At 46.3% G+C, this 19,505-nt stretch overlaps 2 protein-coding genes across 4 annotated transcripts in view; one reads left to right on the forward strand and one right to left on the reverse strand.

The window, feature by feature from the left end:
* The window catches only part of Rnf121 (ring finger protein 121), a 59,914-nt gene that overhangs the window by 10,494 nt on the left and 29,915 nt on the right, over positions 1–19,505 (forward strand). For 2 of the 3 annotated variants that reach the window (XM_050122567.1, XM_050122566.1), the window contains exon 2: positions 17,467–17,504. In XM_050122567.1, coding sequence (XP_049978524.1) covers positions 17,473–17,504 — 32 coding nt within the window. In that variant the 5' untranslated portion in view covers positions 17,467–17,472. Of the gene's footprint in view, positions 1–17,185; positions 17,349–17,466; positions 17,505–19,505 lie in introns of those variants that run through there. The other variant, XM_050122568.1, reaches the window with a different exon arrangement.
* On the reverse strand, positions 8,004–10,839 carry LOC126488829 (uncharacterized). The gene has a single exon (XM_050122554.1). It carries the CDS (start codon positions 10,236–10,238, stop codon positions 8,199–8,201), a length of 2,040 nt encoding a protein of 679 aa, XP_049978511.1. The 5' UTR covers positions 10,239–10,839; the 3' UTR covers positions 8,004–8,198.

Below are 19,505 nucleotides of genomic sequence, written 5' to 3' on the forward strand. Positions count from 1 at the left end.
AAAGTAAAAAAGCAAAAAGAGTCTATTTTGGCTTATGGAGTCTATAATGGCAAGACAGAGGTAGCAGACAGGCATGGTGGCTAGATAAGGATGCTGTGAGCTCACATCTTGAACCATGAGCATAAAGCTGAGAGTGAACTGGAGGTTGGGTAAGGCGTTAAGCTCTCAAAGCCCACCCCTGGTGATACAATTTCTCCAGCAAGGTTTTTTTTTTTTTTTTTTTTTTGATTTTCGAGATAGGGTTTCTCTGTAGCTTTTGGTTCCTGTCCTGGAACTAGCTCTGTAGACCAGGCTGGCCTTGAACTCACAGATGTACGCCTGCCTCTACCTCCGGAGTGCTGGGATTAAAGGCGTGCTCCACCACCGGCCACCACCACCCCGGCTCTACTTACAGTGGGCATTTTTTTTTTTTTAGGTTCTAGTACTTAGCAATGAACAAGACAGATAGCTGTTGTTCTTGAGGAGTTTGTTTCCTAATAGGGAAACTAGATAATGAACAAGTAACAAGATAATTCCAAATAACTCAACTTTTTTTTTTTTTTTTTTTTTTGTTTTTGTTTTTCGAGACAGGGTTTCTATGTAGCTTTGGTGCCTGTCCTGGAACTAGCTCTTGTGGACCAGGTTGGTCTCAAACTCACAGAGCTCTGCCTGCCTCTGCCTCTCTAGTGCTGGGATTAAGTGCACCACCACCCAGCAGTCAGGAGGCAGAGGCGGGTGGATCTTTGTGAGTTCGAGGCCAGCCTGGTCTACAGAGTGAGTTCCAGGACAGGCTCCAAAGCCACAGAGAAATCCTGTTTTGGAAAAAAACAAAAACAAAATCCATCACAGTGTTCCAGATGAAAGATGTGAGAATTTGCCAGTTGAGGAGTGGCATGGTGTGTTCAAACTGCTGTTCCAAAATACCTTAGGCTAAGTAGTCTTCAGTGATTTGTTTCTCATAGTTCTGGAGGCCGAACAGTCCAAAATCAAGGCGCTTTAAAGCGGTGCCTTGATACTATGCTACGAGCTGCTGTGTTAGTTACTTCCTGCTGCTGTGTCAAAGCACCTTGACACCAGGTCACTCCTGGAGTCCCATCACTGGGGAGGGGGGTGGCGGGCAGAGGCAGGCGGAACTCTGTGAGTTTGAGGCCAGCCTGGCCTACAAAGCAAGTTCCAGGACAGCCAGGACTGTTGCACAGAGAAATCCTGTTTTGGGGGGGAAAAGTGTTTTTTTGGGTTTATAGTTTCAAAGGGTTAGAGTCCATGATGGAACAGAGGTCTGAGAACTCACACTTGGATCTGTAAGATTACCTACTGACAATGATGGAATCTTGAAACCTCAAAGGCTGCCTCCAGTGACACATCACCTCCTAATCCTTCCCAAACCTTTCTACCAACTCAGGACCAAGTATTCAAACAAATGAGCCTGTATTTAAGCCATGCTGCTATGGTAGAAAGGGCAACCAGGATCCTATCCTGTTCACAAGAAGCATTAATTATTGTTACACTTCCAGTCTGGAGCTAAAACGTAATATAAGTTTTTAGTGGCTGTATATGAATGATTAAAATTTCAGACTATCTCACAAAGATAGTAATAAGTTACTTACATCTTACAAGATAGAAAGGAGTGGGCCACACAGTAGGGGGAGCATTTGAGGGAAAGGCGCCGCAGTAGCCAAAGCACTGGTGGAGAGAAGGGCATGCTAGAACGGTGCCTGGTTCTGTGGCATGTGTGTGTATATGGGCACATGATAGGGTGTGATCTTGGTGGTGCACACTCCTGATATCTACAGATCCCGGGGTAAATTGTTGCTGAGTTAATTTGGTGGTGTTCAGCTTTGGCATACTTCACCAAACTAAAAGGCATTTTGCTTTGTACTTTTATGGTAACTAAGGAAACTGGCAGTTTTGGCAAGCAAAGTATTGTAGCTGATTCCAGAAATTTTGAGTGAGGTGAATTACATTATTTTAGCTTAAAATAACTTAGGCACCATCTTAGCCAGTCCTCTTATTTTCTAGATGGATAAACTGAGGCCCATGGAGATGTGCCCTGTTTGTTGACACAGCGATGAGGAGCTGTGCCAGTCTGCAGTCTGCAGCTGGTTCTTCATTGAGAAGAGAATAGATGTTGTCCTAAGGCCTCTTCTTGCAGTGAAAAATGTACATTTTAGACACACCACATGGTCTGTCCCTGTCCATTTTTCCCAGGTCTGCACATACTGAAAAGCTCTTAGGGAAAGCTGACTGTCTGTATGGGACAACAACGTTGTCGCCTTCATTCTTTCTTCTCCTCGCCTGTGTTATCTTTGCTTGTTGGGCCCTAAAGCCCCACCAAGGAGGAGGTCGCCCCAAGAGACACTCACAGCACGGTTGATGCAATAGCAAGAGGAATTTTTATTCTGCCACGGCAGAGGTCCCTCAGCCTCGAGAGGAGAAGGACCCTGCTTTGTCTATTACAAGCTCTTTTAAAGGAAAAAACCATAAATTCAGGGAGGGGGTAGTACAGAATCAAAGGGAAAGTCCAAAAATCATTTGTCAACTGTTTTGACTAGTTCATACAATGGTCAGCTAACTCTACTTGATCAATGTTATGGCGGTTACAAGGAGGAACACCTGCAGGTCGTCTCACCCCAGTTCCAGGGTCCGGGTCTATTGGAGAAAGACTACAATGGGGATGGAAAGTACTCAAAGCTCCCGTGCACGCGTGGCTGGTTACTAGGGACCTGGTTCCCAGGAAGGGGGGTGCAGTAGTGCTAAGGTGCCTCCTAATGCTAGAGGCCTGGTTCCCAGGATGGGGGGTGCAGTAGTGCTAAGGTGTCTCAAAGTCTTTCATTTCCCCCCTTTGATTTGGTCGAATCTCAATCTTGAGATTCTCAGGGATTATCCCTAAGGGCATGATATTGCTGGGTCAACACCAAAGCTTGAGTAATGCTAAGTCGCTCACGAATGAACATCAGGAGTCGATTGAGGATGCAGGGCCCAAAGGTTAGGATGAGTAATAGAATGATCAAGGGACCAGTGATGGTGGAAATGAGTGTCGTGAACCAGGGGGAGCGGTTAAACCAGCCTTCAAACCAATTTTGATGTGCCTCTCTCTCTCTCTGTCTCTTGTCTAACCTCTCTCTGAGCTTAGCCATCGAATCTTTAATTACCCCAGAGTGGTCTACGTAGAAACAACATTGTTCCTTTAGGGCAGCACAGAGTCCTCCTTCTTGAAGAAATAGCAAGTCTAACCCGCGCCTATTTTGTAACACTACCTCGGAAAGAGAGATTATTGAATCTGCAAGCTTGGTGATAGATTGTTCTAGGGCCCTTAAGTCCTGGTCAATAGCTGCTCTTAATTCCTCAAAATGTTGGGGAATTTTGGAACTCTGCACTAGAGCAGTAGTACCGGTGCCAACACCAGCTGCCACCCCAAGGCCCAAGATCACTGCTAGAGTCATAGAGATGGGCTCTCGCCGATAACGGCTCGAGTGCCTGTCAAATTCATCCTCAAATGTGTTAGCAGGATAATAAATGACCCTTGGAACTAGTCGAACAAGCACACAGTAATCTTTGGTACCATCAAAAACTGATGTTGCCACGCAAGGCGTCAGGCCTGTACTACAAGCCCACCATTTATCTGAATCGGGGATCAGGTATCCAGTTTTAGCAGTTTTAGGGCTCTTAAGGGTCTCATTACATAAATGTTTGTAAGCAGCCGGTGGATTTCCCAAGCATGTCCCTGCACCAGTAACCTCTGTAAGAGTTAGTCTATGACTAACTCCCCAAGCGCAGCCCTCCTGGCTAGTTGTGTTATTGAAACCCCCAGATATTGCAATCCCTTCATAGTATGGGGGTCCTGCTGATAGGCATAGCCAGCAAGATTCTGTCATATTGGGGTCAGTACTATTCAGCAAAGAAAAAGCTCCCACTATTAGATTAAACAATCGCTGGCCTGTATTAGAGAGTGCCAGCGGTGAAGCAGGGGTAGCAGGAAGATTTTTAGGACTTGAAGGGGGACCCAAGGCCCTGGCAAGGGGGGGGGACCTCAGCCAGGGCTAGCTGTCCCTGGTCAGGCAATACCGGGTTGGGCCCTAGTGCCATGGTCATGGGAGGTGTTATAACAATTCTTAGGGTGAACAGAATTCCTATGTCTTCCCCTCCTGGATTATACAACCGTAAACCCCATATATTGCCTGTTAACCAACTAACCTTTTTTCCCTTCTCCGTGAAGGTGATTGTGATTTCAGATTCCCCTGATGTGGTACGAGTGAAAGTGACTAAGTCTTCTTTGCTAGCCCCCAACCAGGAGGTACTGACACTGGTTTCACATCCCCAGGCAGCACAATAAAATACTTCAGCCCCCCCACATTGCCAAGTTCGTCTTCCCCCAGGACAAATATACCATTCAGAATATCTGCATGTAGGATAAGAGTTCTCGGGAGTTCGTTCAGTATCTCCCCAAGAGTCTTTTGCTAGGGCACATAGGTCAAACTTTAGCTGGGGGAACCAGGTACCTAGGGGATGAACTCCAGTGGCTAGCCTCAAGACTTGCCCAGTCTCAAAGTTAGTCAGAGTCCAAGTTAAGTTCTGAGGTGTATGGGGGTTCTTAGCACTATATGTGGAGGGAAACACCAGGGCAAAGAACAGCAAGCTTGACAGGATCAGGCTTCCTTGACTAGTCTCAGTTTTAGAGGATTTTGGGTACGCTGAAGCTTCCATTTGGAAAGTTCTGGGTCGTCCTGTGGAGGTGCCGGCTTGACGTGAGACGCGTGGATCCAGGCTGCAATACCGTCCACTTTGAGGGCAGTAGGTGTCGTAAGAAGCACGGTGTAGGGTCCCTTCCAGCGAGGTTCAAGGTTCTGGGACCGATGTCTCCGCACGTACACAGAATCGCCAACCTGGAACGGGTGCGAGATCTCCGGATGCCCAGGCTGGTAGGCAGCAGCTAGGGGTCTCCACACTTGGGCCTGGACGATCTGAAGTGCTTTTAGCCGCGCCTGCAAATCAGGTTTGTGAGTAGCGGGGTCAGGAGGGGCCCTAAAGGAGGCCAATGGGGGAGGCCCCCCATATAGGATCTCATAGGGAGTAAGTCCAAGCCGAGAAGGGGTGTTCCGCACCCGGAACAGGGCTAGGGGAAGGAGCTGTACCCAGTCTCTAACGCCAGATTCCAAAGCTAATTTGGATAAAGTCTCCTTTATGGTTCTATTCATCCTTTCTACCTGTCCTGAACTCTGGGGTCTGTATGCACAATGTAATTTCCAATTAATCCCCAGTGTCTTGGCCATACCCTGACTTACCTGGGAGACAAAGGCTGGGCCGTTGTCAGACCCGATTACCTTAGGCAGGCCAAACCGAGGAAAAATATCTTCTAGTATCTTCTTCACCACCATTTGAGCCGTTTCTCGTTTGGTGGGGAAAGCTTCAGTCCAACCGGAGAAGGTGTCTATAAAAACTAGGAGATATTTATTACCATATTTTCCTGGCCTTATTTCAGTAAAATCCACTTCCCAATGAGTACCAGGTCGGTCTCCCCTTATTCTTATGCCCTCTGGGGCACTTTGCCGTTTTGCGTTTACCTTGGCACAGGGGACACAAGTTGATGTCACTTGCTGTATGAGTGAGTTAAGACCTGGAATATAAAAATCTGTCTTTTTTATAAGAGATTTAATCTTTTTATGTCCTAAATGAGTCCATCGATGCATTTGAGTGACCAGTTCAAAAGCATCTTTCTTGGGCAACATGGTTTTGCCCTGATATTTCCAAGCTTTTTGTTGTTCATCAAAGTCTGCATTAAGTTTCTGAATAGTCTCTAGATCCTGGGTTGAATATTGGAAATGATCTTCTGTGGAGGGTGGTGCCTCTGCCAAGGATAATATTTCTGAGTTAAGCGCAGCCTTTTTAGCCATCTCATCTGCCATCTGATTTCCTTTGGCAATAGGATCATTGCCCTTCTGATGTCCTGGGCAATGAATAATGCTCACCTTCTTGGGTAAGAAGAGGGCCTTTAATAGTCCCAGGATTTCAGTCTTATTTTTAATTTCTTTTCCAGCAGAAGTTAGCAGTCCTCTTCTTTTATAAATTTCCCCATGGACATGGGCCGTTGCAAATGCATAACGGCTGTCTGTATATATGTTTACTTTTTGTCCCTTTGCTAGTTCTAAAGCCTTAGTCAGGGCTATTAATTCTGCCTTCTGGGCAGAGGTTCCTGGGGGCAATGCCTGTGCCCATATGGTATTTTGTCCATCCACCACCGCCGCCCCCGCCTTTCGCTCACCTTCTTTAAAGAAGCTGCTGCCGTCTGTGAACCAGGTATAATCTGCATCAGGGAGCCGGCAATCAGTCAAATCCTCCCTGGTCCCGTGGTATTCTGCCAATATCTGATGACAGTCATGAGGTACCCAAACAGTGGGTTCCGAATTGGGGAGCAAGGTAGCGGGGTTCAGTAACGTCGCATTTCCAAATGTGATACGTTCAGGGTTGAGCAATAACGACTGGTAGTGGGTTATACGGGCATTCGAGAGCCATCTATCAGGGGGTTGACGAATTATAGTCTCTAAAGCATGAGGTGCTATTATAGTCAGCGGTTGGCCCAGAGTCAATTTGTCTGCATCTTTGACCAGGGTAGCTACAGCTGCTACCATACGGAGGCAAGGGGGCCATCCTGTCACCACATTGTCCATCTTTTTGGAGATGTAAGCCACTGGTTTTTTCCAGGGTCCCAGTTTCTGAGTCAGCACCCCTTTTGCTACTCCCTTGTTCTCATCTACGTATAAGGTGAATGGTTTGGTGACATCAGGGAGACTCAAAGCAGGGGCCGAAAGGAGGGCCCTTTTTATTTTATCAAAAGCCCGTTGTTGGTCCTCTCCCCAGAAGAAAGGGACGTTGGCTTTGGTAAGCGGATACAGTGGGGCGGCCATTTCAGCGAAACCCGGTATCCATAACCTACAGAAACCGGCAGTTCCCAGAAACTCTCGGACCTCTCGCGCCCCTTTGGGAGGGGGAATTTGTGCCACGGCCTGCTTCCGACTGTCTGTTAACCATCTCTGTCCACCCTCCAAGAGGTACCCCAGGTAGGCTACTTGCTTCTTGCAGATCTGTGCCTTTTTAGCAGATGCCCTGTAGCCCAGTTCACCTAATCTGGTGAGTAGGGCTCGAGTCCCTCTGAGGCATTTTTGCTCAGTCTCTGCGGCCAGCAGGAGGTCATCTACATATTGGAGTAAGATTACCTCTGGATTGGCGGTGCGAAAACTGGCCAGATCCTGGTGTAGGGCCTCATCAAATAGAGTTGGAGAATTCTTGAATCCCTGGGGTAGTCTCGTCCAGGTGAGCTGCCCAGAAACTCCTGAATCAGGATCTTTCCATTCAAAGGCAAACAATGGCTGGCTCTGAGGGCTAAGTCTCAGACAGAAAAAAGCATCTTTTAAATCAAGTACTGAGTACCATACATGGGTCGGAGGCAGGGTACTTAAGAGATTATAAGGATTGGGCACCGTAGGATGAATGTCTAGAGTGCGGCGATTAACTTCCCTTAAGTCTTGGACTGGTCTGTAGTCCCCTGTGCCTGGCTTCTTTACTGGGAGAAGAGGTGTGTTCCAGGGGGAATGGCAGGCCTTTAAGATGCCCAATGTTAAAAGTCTCTGAATGTGGGGCCTGATTCCTTCTCGGGCCTCGCGGCTCATGGGGTATTGTCTTATGGAAACTGGAGTGGCTGATGGTTTTAACTCTATTATCAAAGGAGGTTGATTGCTTGCCAGCCCCATACCTGCGGTTTCCGCCCAGGCCTGGGGGAAATCACGGAGCCATTTGTTATCGATGGGCAGCTCCGGGGGAGGAGGCAGTTCAAACAGTCTGTGTTCGTCCTCCAATCTTAAAGTTAGAATTTGAAGAGCCTGGCCAGTATTGTCAGTAACTGAGGCCCCATTTTCTGAGAAGTGAATTTGTGCCCCAACTTTGGACAGGAGGTCTCTGCCCAGCAATGGGTAGGGGCATTCTGGCACCATGAGGAAGGAATGAGTCACTTGACCAGTGTTTAAATTAACTTTTCTTTCTGTGGTCCATCGGTATATTTTTCCCCCGGTGGCCCCCTGAACCCAAGAGGTTTTTGAACTCAAAGGTCCATTTGCTTGTGTGAGGACCGAATGCTGGGCTCCAGTATCTACCAAAAATGTGGTAGGGTGCCCCCCCACTAGAAGGGTTACCCGGGGCTCAGGGGGGGGCTCTGAGCCCTGACTGTCCTAATCACTGTCTTCCAGGGCTAGGACAGGAACTGGCTTTTTCTTGGGTTCAGCTGGACGTTTTGGGCAGTCCTTGATCCAATGTCCTCTTTCTTTGCAATAGGCACATTGATCTCGGTCCACTCGTGGCCGCCTTTTGTCTCCCCTATCCTTGTCCTGGCGCTTCTTAGGTTGCTCTATACTGCGTACTGTTGTGGCCAAGATCTTACTTAACTCACGACTACGCTTTTTATCTCGTTTGTCCTCTCTCTCTTCCTGTTCCTTGCGCCTTCTTTCTTCCTTTTCCTCTGGTGTCTCTCTTTTGTTAAAAATTCTCTCTGCCTCCTTTACTAAATCTTGGAGGGAGTAACCCTGCAGTCCCTCCATCCTCTGCAGCTTGCTACGAATATCAGGTGCTGACTGGCTTATAAAAGACATTATTATATCAGCCTGGCGATCCGCTGCCATGGGATCAAAAGGGGTGTACATTCTGTACCCCTCCAATAGCCTTTCTAGAAATCCTGCAGGTGTTTCCTCAGGCCCCTGTATTATTGCTCTTACCTTAGCCAAATTAGTGGGCCGTCTGCCAGCCCCTTGGAGACCCGCTAACAGAATCTGACGGTAGAGACGAAGTCGCTCCCTACCAGCTGGAGTATTGAAGTCCCAATTGGGTCGGGTCAAAGGGAAGGCATCCTCTATCTCATTTGGCAACTGGGTTGGCCTTCCGTCAGCTCCCAGGACATTCTTCCGAGCTTCAAGGAAAACACGCTGTTTCTCCTCTGTAGTGAGAAGTATCTGCAAAAGCTGTTGGCAATCATCCCAAGTGGGCTGGTGAGTAATCAGAACAGATTCTATAAGGGCAGTAAGGGCCTGGGGGTCCTGGGAAAAGGAGGGGTTATGAAGTTTCCAGTTATAAAGATCAGAGGCTGAAAAAGGCCAGTATTGAAATTGGTCAGCCATTGAGCGGAGGGGTAGTGCCTGGGAAGTCCACCTTTCCCTTGCAGATGTCCCTCTGCGGAGCCGCAGCCGGCCTGCTGGCTGCGAGTTAGGCCCCCCCTCAGCAGTATCAGTCGTGTCAGGGCTAGGGGGCCTGTCAGGGTCTATATCAGGTTCAGCAGGTTCCCCAGGAACAGGCGCGAGGGGGGCTGCCTCGGCCTGGGGCAGAAGAGGCCGGGGATAAGGAGGAGGAGGGTCAAAAAGCAGGAGGTCTGACTGATTGTCAGAGAGGATTGGTGGTGTCTGGGTCTGGGACTTCTGTTTCGGTCGCTCCTGCATGGGGAAGAGAGAGGACAACGGGTCCAGGGGAGGGGCAGTTGGGGTTGCTGCCGCCCTCGGAGTCAAAGGGGTGGTGGAGGGCCAGGGAGCTGGTACTGGGTTTCCGGCTCCCGCAGGCAGGACAAATGGTTTGACCCAGGGCGGAGGGTCTCTGGACAAGCTCTCCCAAGTTACGATGTAAGGAACTTGATCAGGATGGCCCTGCTGGCCAGGCTGAAAGACTCTTGTCTTAACCTGCAAAATAATATTCAGATTAAATGTTCCGTCCTGTGGCCAGCCCACTCCGAAAGTGGGCCATTCCACGGAACAGAACGCTTGCCAGCGTTTCTTTCGGATTACCATAGACTGGTTGTGAGCTCTGTCCTCAACCTCTTTCCAGTGGTCTAAAGTCAAAGTTAAGGGGGTGGTTATTTGTTGTCCCATTGTACTAGATTCCAACTCAAAAACAAACACAAAGACAAAAACAACAATACAAAATGACAGACACAGACTCAAGACCGAGAGCCGCGCGGCAACAGACTGATGTAAAACTGATATTACAAACCTGGAAGGGAGTGGGCGATAAGAACCACACTCTCTAGAAACTAAGATGACCTGGTCGCTCCTAGTTTCACAAATTGCCTGTGAAGCGTCCTCCACGGCTGGGCCAGGGAGTGTTCCCGGACACGTCTGTCCCACTGCCTGGTCCCTTTCAAATACTAGCCCTGCGCAGGTACAATGTTCCTCCAAATCCCTGATGATCATAAACATAAGGCACAATAACAGAAATAGACGAACATAAAACATTCAGACAAGCGCGCTCTTACCTCCAACCGGGTCAGGAATGGGTCTGAGGGCGACCAGCACTTCCCGGCCAACGCACCAAATGTTGGGCCCTAAAGCCCCACCAAGGAGGAGGTCGCCCCAAGAGACACTCACAGCACGGTTGATGCAATAGCAAGAGGAATTTTTATTCTGCCACGGCAGAGGTCCCTCAGCCTCGAGAGGAGAAGGACCCTGCTTTGTCTATTACAAGCTCTTTTAAAGGAAAAAACCACAAATTCAGGGAGGGGGTAGTACAGAATCAAAGGGAAAGTCCAAAAATCATTTGTCAACTGTTTTGACTAGTTCATACAATGGTCAGCTAACTCTACTTGATCAATGTTATGGCGGTTACAAGGAGGAACACCTGCAGGTCGTCTCACCCCAGTTCCAGGGTCCGGGTCTATTGGAGAAAGACTACAATGGGGATGGAAAGTACTCAAAGCTCCCGTGCACGCGTGGCTGGTTACTAGGGACCTGGTTCCCAGGAAGGGGGGTGCAGTAGTGCTAAGGTGCCTCCTAATGCTAGAGGCCTGGTTCCCAGGATGGGGGGTGCAGTAGTGCTAAGGTGTCTCAAAGTCTTTCATGCTCAGAATACTTAAATAAGAAATAATTTCAGGCTAGAAGAGATGCCTCAAAGGTTAAGAGCACTGGCTGCTCTTCCAGATGTCCTGAGTTCAATTCCCAGCAACCACATGGTGTCTCACAACCATCTGTAATGAGATCTGGTGCCCTCTTCTGGTGTGCAGGCACACATGCAGACAGAACACTGTATACATAATAAATGAAAAAAAATCTTAAAAAAAAGAAATATTTCTACAGACATAAATGGCTCAGAGATTAAGAGTTTTGGTTGCCAGCAGGGCAGTGGTGGCACACGCCTTTAATCCCAGCACCCAGGAGGAAGAGGCAGGCGGATCTCTGAGTTTGAGACCAGCCTGGTCTACAGAGCAAGTTTCAGAACTGGCTCCAAAGCTACAGAGAAACCTTGTTTTGGAAAATCAAAAAAAAAAAAAAAGTTCTAGTCACTTTTCCAGAGGACCTGATTTTAATTCCCCAGCACACAAAGCCATATGGCCGCTCACAACCATCTGTAACTCCAGTCTCCCTCCTGATCCCAAGGGCACCAGGCACACATATGATTTACATGGCAGGCAAGGCATCCATACACATAAAATGTGTGTGTTTTTATATATAAAAAAGTAAAATATTTTATATTTGTCTTCTGCATTAAAGGTAAATTTTATAAGGGCAAATGCTTTATGCTTGTTTTGTAATTTAGTGAAAGAGAAATATTTATTAATTGCTGTCAAGATTTCCAGCATCTGTCTTTGCCTTTGACATTTGTATGTCATTGACATGTCAAGGACCCCTCCCCCACCTTTCTTTTTAAACAGCTCTAACTGTGTGTCCCAAGGCTGACATTGCCTTGGGTTTATAATTCTTTCTGCCCCAGCCTCTCAGTTGCTGAAATTGGAAGCATTTACAACCATAGCTGGCTTCTAGGAACCAGGCTGTGGTGGCACACACCTTTATAATCCCAACACTCGGGAGGCAGAGGCAGGCAGATCTCTGTGAGTTCAAGGCCAGCCTGGTCTACAAGAGCTAGTTCCAGGAGAGGCTCTAAAGCTACAGAAAAACACTGTCTTGAAAAACTAGTTTTTTTTTTTCTTAAAAAAAAAAGAAAAAATACAGACTACTCAATATTGTCCGGTATTGTCAAATTTTACATTATTGATAGGAGGATAGGTGTCACTTTGGGGGAAATCTTCTAGGCCATGTGAGATTTAGTGTGAGCCTAAAACTTAGTCTGAGTGATTAGATAGGCTCGGTAGAGAAGAGAGTCCCGAGGGAGAACACTTGATCTGTAGCTGTGGGAGAGACAGCCAGACCTGGGCTCACTCACTCCTCCTGATAGAAAAGCATATTTCTTTTGGAACTGAAAACAAGTGTTGTCTGTAAATGGTTTGGATTATATATCCTTTTTTTGTTTGTTTGTTTGTTTTTCGAGACAGGGTTTCTCTGTAGCTTTGGAGCCTGTCCTGGAACTAGCTCTGTAGACCAGGCTGGCCTTGAACTCACAGAGATCCGCCTGACTCTGCCTCCCAAGTGCTGGGATTAAAGGCGTGCGCCACCAACCGCCCGGCTGGATTATATATCTTTATACCAATTGATTTGTGCATGTATGTGCACGCATGCATGTGCGCGTGTATGTGTGCATATGTGCACATACAAGTGTGTGTGAGCATTGTGTGTGCCAGAGGTCAATATCAGGTGTCCTCTTTAGTCACTTTCTACTTCCTTTCTGACACAGGATCTCTCACTGAGCCTGGGGCTCTCTAACGTGTCTAGAAACATTGGCTAGCCTGACTGGGCAGCATGCTCCAGGATTCCCTCTGTTGTGTTGTGTCCTGTCGTGTGTGTCCATATGGCCCATCTGTGTGTCAACTGGCGTATAAGCTAGAGTTGTTTTGAATGCATTGAGAAAATACTGCACACGAGTGTCCTGTGGGTAAACCCGAGATGCAGTTTCTAGATGATTAATATGAGAGGGCTGCTCAGTGTGCGTGGTGCTACCTCTGGGCTGCTGGTCCTTCCGCCTCAGTTCCTGCCTCTCTGCTTCTGCCCTGACTTCCCTGGGTGAGGGACTAGAAACTAAATCATATACCTCCTCAGGCTGGTCGTGGTGTTTCATCACAGCAATAAAACCGTAACTCAGACACCATCCTTGCCTTGTGCTGGGCTACAGATGCAGGCTGCCCTCGCCAGCGTTTCTGCAGGCGCTAGAGACCTGAACTTAGGTCTTAAGACTTGCACAACAATTGCTTTTCTGAGCCATCCCCCAGCCATATTTTTAAATCAAAAAAAAAAAATTTTTTTTTTGAGACAGGGTTTCTCTGTGGTTTTAGAGCCTATTCTGGAACTAGCTCTTGTAGACCAGGCTGGTCTAGAACCTACAGAGATCCGCCTGCCTCTGCCTTCTGAGTGCTGGGATTAAAGGCGTGCGCCACCACCACCACCCGGCTTTAAATCAAATTTTTTTGTGGAATGAAGTTGGACTCCTGCTGCACAGCATACTCAGAAATTAACCTAAGTGTCAGCAGATGGCTAGGTGGGGCAAGGCACTGACTGCCCAGCCTGATGACCCTGTGTCGGAAACAGAACCGACTCTCAGGAATTTTTTTCGGGCCTCCATACACAGGCTGTGTACCTTCTCTGTGTGGAAGGTGTGGATGGAAGTGAGAACACAGCACGCGGTGAGGAGTGACCAGAACTTAATAAACAAAAGATCACAACTGTTGGGAAGCACTTTTAAAATGGGCTATTTTCTTACTGTTTGAGTTAGATCTTAATAAAATTGTCAGTTTTTTAAAAAAAATGAACCATTTCATTAAAAAGTGTAGCCGGGCGTTGGTGGCACACACTTTTAATCCCTTTCTGTGGGTCTCTGTGAGTTCAAGGTCAGCCTGGTCTACAAAGTAAGGCCCAGGCCAGCCTGTTACACAGAGAAACCTGTCACACACACACACACACACACACACACACACAAACACAAAACAAAGAACCAAGTGTAGAGATGCATATGCTCATAGATGCCGATTGTGAATATGAGTGCTAAATATAATAGCAATACTTCTCAAACTTTAGTGTGCATATAAATTATTTCATGTGCTAGATTACACATTCTGATATAGGAGGTTTTGTGTGGATTCTGAAATTTTCTGTTTCATAATAAGCTTTTAGGATACCAGTATTATTGTATTTAGATACACGTAGTAAAGGTGTGGAGGATGTGCTAAAGAGCCTTCCAGAACCCAGCAGGATTTGGTCCGTGTTGTGCAGAGAGAATTTGATTTGGTGGAAGAGAGGGGCTTAAGGGATGAAGCTATGAAGACAGAGATGACAGAGTGTGCTCTCTGTGGAGGACACAGTGCTGTGGGCACACAGGGTGGGCACTGACAGATGACAGAGTGTGCTCTCTATGGAGGACACAGTCTGCTGTGGGCATACAGGGTGGGCACTGACATCTTCTGCACCTGAGAAAACATAGCCTCAACTTTGGTCATTTTCTGTGTTTGGAAAATTTCTCTTGCCCCCTGTCTAGCATTTTGTGTAACTTCTTTTAGATCTGGACTGAGGTAGGTTGGCATGGCTAGGAACCTGGTGAGATCCTAGAGCAGAGAGGTTGGCTAGCAATAAAACATTGTATGCATTTTGTATTGTGTTTTAGGTTTTGGTTATGGGACCATCAGTTATTACCCTTGTCCTGGAGCTGCCTAATTATCCACCTGAGCTTCAGACAAAATGCCTTCAGACTGGGCTAGTGCTGGGCCCCAGATGAGCAAACTCCTTCTCTTAATGAGGTACCAGTACAGATGCCTTTCCAGATGGTACAGGTTAATTATGACTGTAGTGTACGGCTTCTCTTGTTTTTCCACTTGAACCAGAACACTGATAGGAATGTTATTTAAGTAACCTTTTGGTTCCGGACACAAATTTAAAGCCAGGTCATATGTTATTCTTAACATTTATACTACTTTGTGAAATGCTAGTGATCCTTTAAGCCACAAGTCTAGTCTTGGCCTTAGGGCTTTTTCTTCCGATCTCTTCTCTTTGGGGCTCTGAAGCATTGCTGTTCCATGCTTCACCAACGTTGAGTTCCCCGGACTCTTCACTCTTCTAGAGGAAAGGCAGCTCACTGTCAGAGTCCTTTCCTCATAGCCGTATGATGGAGTCAAAGGTCTTGTTCTGTTTTCAGATGGTGGAATTAAGACATAGATAATAATACTCATGGTTCACTCTCAGAGACACTTCCGTGCCTGGTCCAGTACTCTGTGCATTCATAGTTTGCCCTTCAGTGGATTTTCTTTCTTCCTTTTCTCACATAAAGTTTTCTAACATGATTTTTCTAGATGCTGTCTGTTATCAAATAAATATTCTTTCCCCAGACACTTGTTAGGCATTTTCATGTGTTTGTGTATTCTCTTTTTCAGCATGTCCAGGTTTGTGTTGATTTGTTAGCATACTTAGATTGGAGGAGAGAATTTTATTCAATTACTTAAATATTCATTGACTAACCAGTCTTTGCTGTTCTCCTAAGAAGACACAAAAGCAGTGTAAAGTATATATTGGTTCTGAGGCATCTTCCCGATATATGGAAGAGGTGCAGGGTACATTAGGTCAGGCCAGAACTGGGGTAAGGCATTCAAAATGCTAGGTCACAGGGTTATACAAGAATAGGATGAATGCCTTCTTCAATTTTGAACCCTGAATTCCTTGCTTGCATTGGCCTGGTCTTTGCTGTAGGCAGTTAGAGTATTTGGAAATCATGTCTGAGATAGCATGATACTGTAAATGAATGTTCTAGAAGAGCGTTTCTCAAATTTCACATTTATAACAATCACCTGGAGATCTTGCTAAGCATCAGATTCTGTAGCTGGGAGCTGGTAGTGCACGCCTTTAATCCCAGCACTTGAGAGACAGAGGCAGGCAGATCTCTGGGACTTCGAGACCATCCTGGTCTACAGAGTGAGTTTCAGGACAGCTACACAGAGAAACCCTGTCTCAATAAACCGGAAGAAAAAAAAATGTCCGTCCCTCCCTCCTTCTCTCCTTCCCTTTTGCCCTCCCTCTCCTCACATCTTTGTGGAATGCTTGCATGTCTGTGCACATACATGTGGAGGCTAGAGGTTGACCTTGGTGTCTTCTTCATCGCTCTCCACCTAGTATATATTGGGACAGGATCTCTCGCCTGAACCTAGAGCTTGGCCATTCTGCTAGTCCAGCTAGCTGACTTGCTGGAGAGGTTCCCTGCCACTGTCTTCCTATGGTGTCTTCTGTGGGTGCTGAGGGTTGGACTATAGTCTTCATGCTATATACGAAGTGCTTTGTCTGCTGAGCCTCTTATTTCCCCAGCCCCTTAAAGTGCTTTTCTGAAGTTATTAGGTTGGTGAGAAACTAGGCCTTGAGCAGCTTAAGTACTAACGGGATATTTTTAGTAATGTTTAATGAATTCTTTGAGAATTTCATTTAATGTATTTTGAGCCTGTTTATCACCGTCCTTCACTTCTCCACCCATCCAGCTTCAAGTTAGTTCTTTTTCTCTTTTTGAAAAAGTTCACTGAGTTCAGTTTGTGTTCACCTGTGTGAGGCCCATCCCTGACTAGTCAGTGTACCAATACCAGACCATTGAAAAACTGACTCCTCTCCCCGCAGCACTCAGCTGGACATAGGGCTTGGTTTCTACCTCCCGTCCTTCATTTTTGGAGTAAAGGAATGTATTTTGATTTATTCATTTGAGTGCTCTAAGCCCTTATCTCCTTTGCTGTCAGGGAACATTTCCAACCCAGTTTGGCATAAAACTGAATTTTGGTGTGATTCCGTTCGACTCTACAGAAGTAGAAGGTGCGCCCTGAGTGCCAAGGGTGTAGTCATATTCTGGAGCAGAGGTTTCTGACAGGGGCAACTTTTGTCACCCAGAATAAATGTGACAATGTATAGATGTTCTGGAAGCTGCTGATTATATACGGGATACACTCCTTCCCCAAATATCAGTAGTGCCAAGTTTGAGGGACCCTGGATAGAACCAGAGCCTGGAGTTTAGAAGGTCAGTAGCAGGACAGGAGTCAAATGTCACTTTGCCCTGGTGTAATGTTGTACCTGCTCCTGTGTGAACATTTGTGTGGTGGTATACGATAATATTTTATCTGGCTTCCTATCTTACTAATCCTGACTCATATCTATCCTAGTCATACTTAGTTCTTTGTATACTGTAAACTTTTCCCCCTTCCTGTTCATGTAATTTCCTTTGCCTAGAAATGTCCTCTCATTTCTGGATAATATTTCAAAATTATTCCAAGAAACAACCCAGACTGAGTCAAATCCCACTTGTTTATTCTTCCATAGCTTATTCTTGCATATAACAATATGTCCATCATCCTACGAGCATATTGGATGTCAGGACTCCCAGCCTGCGATTCCATAGCTCAGCCATGCAGCATTCATTCAGTCCTAGAACCCGAGCCACACTAGCAGCTGAGGAAGGGAGAAGTCACTGCGAAGTGGTGGCGAGAAAGGCTTCGTAGAAATCGTAAGGTGTGAAGCCTCCTCCTTTAATTCCTTGAAAATATTGATGAGTATATGAGAGCCCCTTATTTTGGGTGGGGACAGTGCTAAGTCAATGACGTGTTTTTCTGGTGGTGTCTTTCTCTAGGTTGATATGTCAGACCTCTCTCCAGAGGAGCAGTGGAGGTAAGTGTGCCAGTTCGGGTCCCAGAGGCCAACCCAGCTAATTGTGGAAACTACTCTTTTCCCTCTGTCTGTGGATGCGGTGTCTATGACAGGCCTTTTGCAAACCTTTCCAAGTTTCCGGGTCACTTCTGACAGCTCACTTGGTCCTAGAGTAAGTAGGTACTTGCATTAAGCATCCTGTAGTGAAGCCAGTTTTAGCAGTTATATGATATGGGATAAATTTTTTTAACTTCTCACTGCCTCTTTATCACTACCAGACCCCCCTACCCTGCTTTTTTTTTTTTTAATCCCATACTGAGGATTGAATCTAGGCCTCATACATGTTAAACAAGTAATCTACCCCTGATCTGTAACCCCAGCCCTCTTTTTACTTTTTATTTTGAAATAGTCTGAGCAAATTGCCCAAGCTAACCTTGAACTTACTGTGTAGCCTCCAGTTCACCACCCTTCTGCCTCAGCCTCTGAAGTAGCTGGGTGTAGGCCAGTAACACCAGACCTGACAGTTCACTCTGTTTGTTTGTTTGTTTTTGTTTTTGTTTTTGTTTTTTGAGACAGAGTTTCTCTGTGTAATTTTGGAGCCAGTCCTGAAACTCACTCTGTAGACCAGGTTGGCTTTGAACTCACAGAGATCCACTTGCCTCTGCCTCCCGAGTGCTGGAATTAAAGTCGCATGCACCACTGGCAGTTCCGAAGATTTCTTTTTAGGTGGATCATCTGTAGAGAAAGAAACCAGGATGATTAAAAGAGTACAGCCAGGTTGGCATGGTGGCACGTACCTTTAATTCTTGGACTCTGGAGGCAGAGGCAGTTAGGCTTCTGTGAGTTCAAGGCTAACCTGGCCTACACAGTAAATCCTTGTCTCAAAAAAAAAAAAAAAAAGAAAATGGAAGGACGAAAGAAAGGAAAAAGGGGAGAGAAAGGTTAGGGCTGTTAACCTGATTGAAATAGGAAAGTGCTTTTTTGTTTGTTTGCTTTAATGCAATCATAAATATTTGAAGGTTTAGCATTGGGAATGAGGTGTGACTAGTCCTTTGTCCTTTGTTTACACAGAATTTAGGATTAGGTACAATGGATCAAAGCTATAGGTAGGTATATTTTTGTTTTGTTGTAAGATATATATGTATGTTATTAGACAAGTTCTCACAAATGTGTTTTAGACAGACTAGCTTTAAACTCATAGAAATGCCTCTGCCTTCAGAGTGTTGGAATTAAAGATATGTGCTCAAGTATCTTTCTTACACAACCCAGACCAAAAAACGTCAGTTTAAGATTGATGTTTCAGATACATTGTCTAGTGTCTGATTATTAACTCCTTGAGCCCTTGCAGAGGCTGTCTCCTTGATGCTGATGGTAAAGACGTGGTCGCGCTGGTGCAGACATGAAGGGCTCAGACTTTTAGCTAAACTCTCTAGGCCTTAGCCAAGAGGCCAAGACTCCCAATGTTACACCCGTTAGTGCTGTGATAAATACTAAGAGGCTTTATGACTGTGAACTCTACTTTCTTTGTCTAGTGACAGGTGAAATAGGATTGGAATGGGCAGTGACTCACGCTTCTCCTGGCATTTCCTTCCTGATTCAAGGAAGGTTTCCCACATTTCAGCCTCAAGGGGCAAGTAGCACATCATTTATGTCTAATCCCAGTAACTGTGCTTTGTAACCAGAACCCTGAGGGGCTCTGCTGTAGTCATGTCCTTTCTCTCGACATGGTTCTTAGCTCCGAGTTCTCGTGGTACGCTTCAGTTGAAAAACCCAGGGCTGCTGGGCGTGGTGATGCACACCTGTAATTCCAGCACTCAGGAAGCAGAGGCAGGCAAAGATCTCTGTAAATTTGAGGCCAGCTTGGTCTACATCATGAGTTCTAGGACAGCCAGGACTTTGTAGAGATATCCTGCCTGGTGCATAAATAAATAAATAAATAGCAAATAAATAAACGAATGGAGAAACCCATGGCCATGTTGTGAGCTGTGAACTAGAAGGATACCCTGGGAAAGACTGCTCCTT

Source organism: Alexandromys fortis, unplaced genomic scaffold (assembly GCF_014885135.2).
Source record: "Alexandromys fortis isolate MF-2015 unplaced genomic scaffold, M_Fortis_MF-2015_v1.1 scaffold_209, whole genome shotgun sequence".
Lineage (NCBI taxonomy): Eukaryota > Metazoa > Chordata > Mammalia > Rodentia > Cricetidae > Alexandromys > Alexandromys fortis.